Genomic DNA, 5,577 nt, shown 5'->3' with positions numbered 1-5,577 from the left:
CAAATAACAAACTTAATATTTGAGGAAAAGGGAAGGCTTCCCAGAGAGGATAACATTTAAGAGATCCAAAGGCTAAGAAAGATTTGATGAGGGAGCAGGGGTCAGGAAGAGTGTTAAAAGGAGGCAGAGTGACCAGCCAAGGCAAAGTACTGAGGCTCAGAGAGAATATGGCTCATTTGATAAACTGAAAGTAGTTCAGTATAGCTGGATCAGAGTTTAACCAAAGCTGGAGAATGGAAAGAAATGATGCTGGAGTTAAGTAGGGCCATATTATGTGGGACTTTATGAGTCAGGCTAAGAACTCTGAACTCCTTGTAATGAGTTCATTACAGCTGACGCCCCCATTCCTTGGTCCCTACACTAGCAGCTAGCTAGAAAGACTGTGACAATGTTATAAAGAAAAATGTAACTTTAACTTGCACTGCTGCCTGTAATGTAACTTTAACCTGCACTGTTTCCTGTATAACTTTAGCCTGCACAGTATAACTTTAACTTAACCTGCACAAATTGTTCCTGTAAGAACTTACTAAAAATGAGGAAAACATATCTAAAGGTATTTTAAGTGAAACAGCTTTTAGAGGTCAAAGCAGAACTAGACACACATTCCAGAGGCCAGCCGGTCTCAAGGCCTAACCAGCCCTCTTATCTTCAGGACACCTGGCAGAGCCCAAGTGATTGTTAAGCCTGACCATGAATAAAGTCTTTGTCCAAAGAAAGTGTATAAAAACTCCAATGTAAAGAGGGAGGGGGCCGCTTTCCCGAAAGGCAAAGGGCCCCAGCTAGCTGGAAAATAAAATTCCTCTTGCCTAATTGCAGAGTCTCTTGTCTTGTGGTCTTTGTGAAGTGAGCCACCCCTGGCGTGTGGGATTTGTGCAAAGTGCACGGGTCTTACAATAACTAAGGGTGTGGAAATCAGAGGATATGCAAAAATTAGGTAACAGATCTTTTTGGCTGTAAATTCCTCTACCTATATCATTAGTTTGCCCTACAATGCTCTTTGCGTGGCATCTGAGAAGGTGAAATTTCAAAAGAACTGCCCTTAGTGAAGCTGCACTTGACATAGGTCAAGATTATCTTCAGAAACAGTAAGGAAGGTACAAAAGCCCTATTGCTATGTAGCACATAATAATGACATGTAAATTAGCATGTCAAATTAAATCTGTTCCAAGTTTCATTTGATTATAACACTAATTTCTGTTTACCGAAGTCTGAGCAAACATGTATAAAAATCAGTGTTGCTAATCTGGTCATACACTCATTTTTAAAAATTAAAGGGAATATTATACCCAACACACTTGTCTTCCTGTGCCAAACTTAGAGGATAAAACACATACTAGTAGCAGAAAAGAAAGAGGCAAAGTCAGCATGTTTCCTACTTGAGTTTATTCTTGTTCTTTAAAAAAAAAAAAAAAAAAAAAAAAAGAGGTAAGGGATGGAGGGCGAAATAACCCATAAACACTGTGACCAGGAACCAAGACTCCAAGACTTGGGCACACTCCCTCCACCCTCAACCTCAGTTCTCTGAGATTCCCACCCACCCAATTTTCTTTTAAACGAGACACCCAAATCAGCAGCAAAGGTACCTGGGGTAGTCACTGAGATTTTGAACACTGGGAATGGAATAGGGAAAGTCCAAAAAATAGGAGTTGGAAAGAAAAGGGAAGGAATGAGAGAGAGTCTAAGCTCTGGAGGACAGAGTTGGGCCGCAAGAGGTGGAAGTGAGCCAGTACGGGTGGTACCCCTCCTGATTGCTACTGCCCACATTCCCCCGGACCCCAGGGAGCCCCATGGTTTGTTCTGCAGTCCATTCCCTATTCCCCAAAGGCCTCACAGGCCTAGCTCCAAGTCCTCTAGTTCCTCCTCCAGCGCCCTTCTCCTTGCTAGCTTCTCCAGCTGCTCTTTGCTGGGCTGGCTGACTTCCCCAGCCTGGATCCGCTGCTGCAGCTCTTCCACCTGCCGAAGCTTCTTCTTTAGGTTCTTTATCTTCTTGGCTTTCTCAGTGGCGGCAGCTGAGTCAGGCTGGTCAAAAGCAGTTGTTGGGGCTGCCCGGGAGCCCTGTGGAACACTGGGGAGTTGGGCTGTCTCTCCCAGGGACACCTTATCAAGAGTCCTGCTCAAGGCCTCTGCCTCTCCTTTCTCCTGTTGCTGCCGCCTCTTCTCCTTTCGCTTCAGGTTGCGTTTGGCTGTCTTGGAGAGACCTGGTTCACCACCTTCAGACCTGGACGGCGTGACAGGAGCAGTGGCCTCGGGGCTCAGCCCAGGGGGAAGTTCTGGTTTACTCTTGAAAAACTTCACATACTTGTTTTCATACCTGTAGAAAACAGAAGATGTCAACAAAGTTTCAAAGAGTCACTAACTTTTGCATCCCTTTTCTTAGCCTTCCAAATCACTTCACCCTCATCACATCCCTGCTTCCTTCCTTTCTTTATAGTCCCTCCCCAATTTTCTTCTGCTCTGCAGGAGAGGTTGTCAGAGGGTCCCTAGAACCCAAACTCTGGATCTCCAAATGATGCCATTTGGAGATTCTGATGAACAGAGGTCATAGGAACAGGACTACTCACCATAACCCTCACTCATCCCTCAATCCCAGCCCCTTCCTCTCCTTCCTCAGATAGTTGCCTTTCCTTCCATTTCCTTGGGGTTCAGGAAAGTCTTCCCTGGACTTGGAGACACACATATTCCATCCTTCTATAGGGATCCCATTAAATGCCCCTCCTAGCCTGGCCAAAATAGCTCAGTTGGGAGAGTGTTAGACTGAAGATCTAAATGCCCCTCCTCAAGCCTAACCACCCACACTGGAATCTCCTCCTGGGGCACATAGCCTTCTTTCACCCTCCGCTGCTTGCGCCAGGTCCCGTCAGGTCGCTGTGTTGAGGCAATGTACTTGCCTGAAATGAGAGAAATTAAGTTGGAGAGTTACTCTTGCTTATTTCCAAACATTCCCCAAGATGAGAGAAGAATGCATAAATGTACATAGCTCCCCTCAGCACCCATCCATTCACCAAATGCAACGATTAAGACATCTTTTCTCATATCAGCCCTCAATCCCTCTCTCATTATTATTTACCGAGTGCCTATATACTGTACAACACACCATTCTTGCCCTCAAGGAGCTTCTTTTTAATTTCTCATTCCATTTTACAAGGAAGCTTTATTTTTTAATTTACTTGGCAAGACAAGACAGGCAAAACGAAAAAAATTTGAGGGGGCGGCTGGCCAGTATGGGGATCTGAACCCTTGACCCTGGTGCTACAACACTGTGTTCTAACCAACTGAGCTAACTGGCCAGCCCAATGCATTATTTATTTATTTTTATTATTATTATTATTTTTTGACCGGTAAGGGGATCGCAACCCTCGGCATGGTGTGGTCTGCACCACACTCAGCCAGTGAGTGCACTGGCCATCCCTATATAGGATCCGAACCCACAGCCCCAGTGCTTCCAGCGCTGCACTCTCCCGAGTGAGCCACTGGGCCGGCCCCCAATGCATTATTTAAATTAGCAAAAAGCTGAAAGAAACTTAAATGGCTATCAATAGATGAATGATTAAATAAATTTGGTTCATCTACTCAATGGAACACCATGCTGTTATTAAAAAGAATGTTAGATATAATGTACTGACATTTAATAGTGTTTATGATATACTAAGTAAAAAAGCAAATTTCAGGATAATGTGCAGAGTAGAGGTCCTCAAACTTTTTTTATTTCAGGACCCCCTCTTTACACTCTTATTTTGTAATATTATGCATTTCATTATCCAATATTGAAAGAAATCATATTCATTAATCTCGTCAGAAAAGTCTTTAAGTACTGGGAATCTGTCAAGCTCACAATGGCAGATACAAGTTTTCCAAAATTTTGTTTTTCACTTGAGGGTTGGAATTTTATCATTGGTAACAAGTGCTGTTTTTTTGTTTTTTTTGTTTTTTTTTTTTTTAAGATGACTGGTAAGGGGATCTTAACCCTTGACTTGGTGTTGTCAGCACCATGCTCACCCAGTGAGCAAACCGGCCATCCCTATATAGGATCCGAACCCGTGGCCTTGGTGTTATCAGCACCACACTCTCCCGAGTGAGCCACGGGCTGGCCCGCTCTCTGTTGGTAAGCTTGAAATGACATGCTCATTTTCTTCACTTTTAGGAAAATGATCATAGTTTGTCAGTAATTCGTTTTTTTTTTTTTCTTTTTGGCAGCTGGCCGGGACTGGGAACCAAACCCTTGACCTTGGTGTTACAAGGCTGTGCTCTAACCAACTGAGCTAACCAGCCAGCCCCATTAGTAGTTCTTTCAAGCGAAAAGGTTGTTCCATGAAAAGAAAGCTTGTCTAGCTTGCAATCTGGACAATTAAGCAAGTGCTTCTCCTTGAGACAGCCGTCTTACTTGGGTATGCAGCAGTGCACCATGCTTACTTCTCATTTAGTCACAGAAAACATTTAAAAAATGTGTACTCAAGGGCCGGCCTGTGGCTCACTCAGGAGAGTGCGGTGCTGATAAAGCCTGTGGCTCACTCAGGAGAATGCGGTGCTGATAACACCAAGGCCACAGGTTCGGATCCTATATAGGGATGGCCAGTTAGCTCACCGGCTGAGTGTGGTGCTGACAACACCAAGCCAAGAGTTGAGATCCCCTTACCAGTCATCTTTAAAAAAAAAAAATTTTGTACTCAAGGGCTGGGGTTTAATAAAATTAATCGTTTTTACTGCATCATCAATTATATTCTTAAGTGAAACTGGCATTGTTTACTAAAAGCATGTGGCAGTAAAAAACACAATGACTAGTACAGTTTGGTGCCATCACCTTGCCAAAGGCATGCTTAAGGGGCCAGTAGTTTTACCTACCATGTCTTTTGCACTATTAGTGCAAATGTCAAATCAGTGAAAAAGGTAAATAAATCTTAGTATTATTATAAAAATAGTTTTGCTTACAGACCTCCTGAAAGGGTCTTAGGGACTCACCAAGGGTCCCAGACCACACTTGGAGAATTGCTGGGGTAGAGTATGGTCCTATTTTTGTTGGGGAAAGGGGCAGCTCTTAAAAGTCTATGTAGTCTGTGTAGGGACAAAGAGAAAAGTGTGGAAGAACACATATACCAAGTCTTTAATGCTGGTTATCTTAAGAGAGATAACCTGGAAGAAGTATATACACATAGATAGAAGCTAAAGATGTATTTATATATATACACACACACACACACACAGTATATATAGAAGGTAATGGTTTCTACCACCTCTTTTTCCAGGTTATCCCTCTTAAGAGATATATACATATGTGGTTTGTATTACTCTTTATGTTTTGCTTTTTTTTTTTAAGTACTACTTATATAAAAATAAAGGAAAAAAATATTTTTAAAAGAAAAGTCAAGACTAGGGCCTCCCATATGAATTATATATTGTTAGATAAATTTCTTTTGTTGTTCAAAATGTAAATATCGGGGCCGGCCCGGTGGCGCACTCGGTAGAGTGCGGCGCTTAGAAGCGCATTGGCACTCCCACCGAGGGTTCGGATCCCATATAGAGACCGGTCCGCTCACTGGTTGAGCGTGGTGCGGGTGCGACACTGAGGGTTGCGATCCCGTT

The 5,577-nt window shown here is 43.2% G+C and overlaps 1 protein-coding gene across 6 annotated transcripts in view; it reads right to left on the bottom strand.

Moving 5' to 3' along the window:
• Positions 1 to 1,364: 1,364 nt before the first annotated feature.
• WIBG (within bgcn homolog (Drosophila)) overlaps positions 1,365 to 5,577 on the bottom strand; it is a 17,057-nt gene continuing 12,844 nt past the window's right edge. For 5 of the 6 annotated variants that reach the window (XM_008583121.1, XM_008583124.1, XM_008583125.1 and 2 more), the window contains 2 exons: positions 2,795 to 2,888; positions 1,365 to 2,311 (listed from right to left, as the gene is read on the bottom strand). In XM_008583121.1, coding sequence (XP_008581343.1) covers positions 1,828 to 2,311; positions 2,795 to 2,888 — 578 coding nt within the window. In that variant the 3' untranslated portion in view covers positions 1,365 to 1,827. The remainder of the gene's footprint in view (positions 2,312 to 2,794; positions 2,889 to 5,577) is intronic. The other variant, XM_008583120.1, reaches the window with a different exon arrangement.

The sequence above is a fragment of the Galeopterus variegatus genome, unplaced genomic scaffold (genome assembly GCF_000696425.1).
Source record: "Galeopterus variegatus unplaced genomic scaffold, G_variegatus-3.0.2 Scaffold2835, whole genome shotgun sequence".
NCBI lineage: Eukaryota > Metazoa > Chordata > Mammalia > Dermoptera > Cynocephalidae > Galeopterus > Galeopterus variegatus.
The sequence above is the reverse complement of the archived record's forward strand: the minus strand, read 5'-3'. Positions and strand labels throughout refer to the sequence as shown.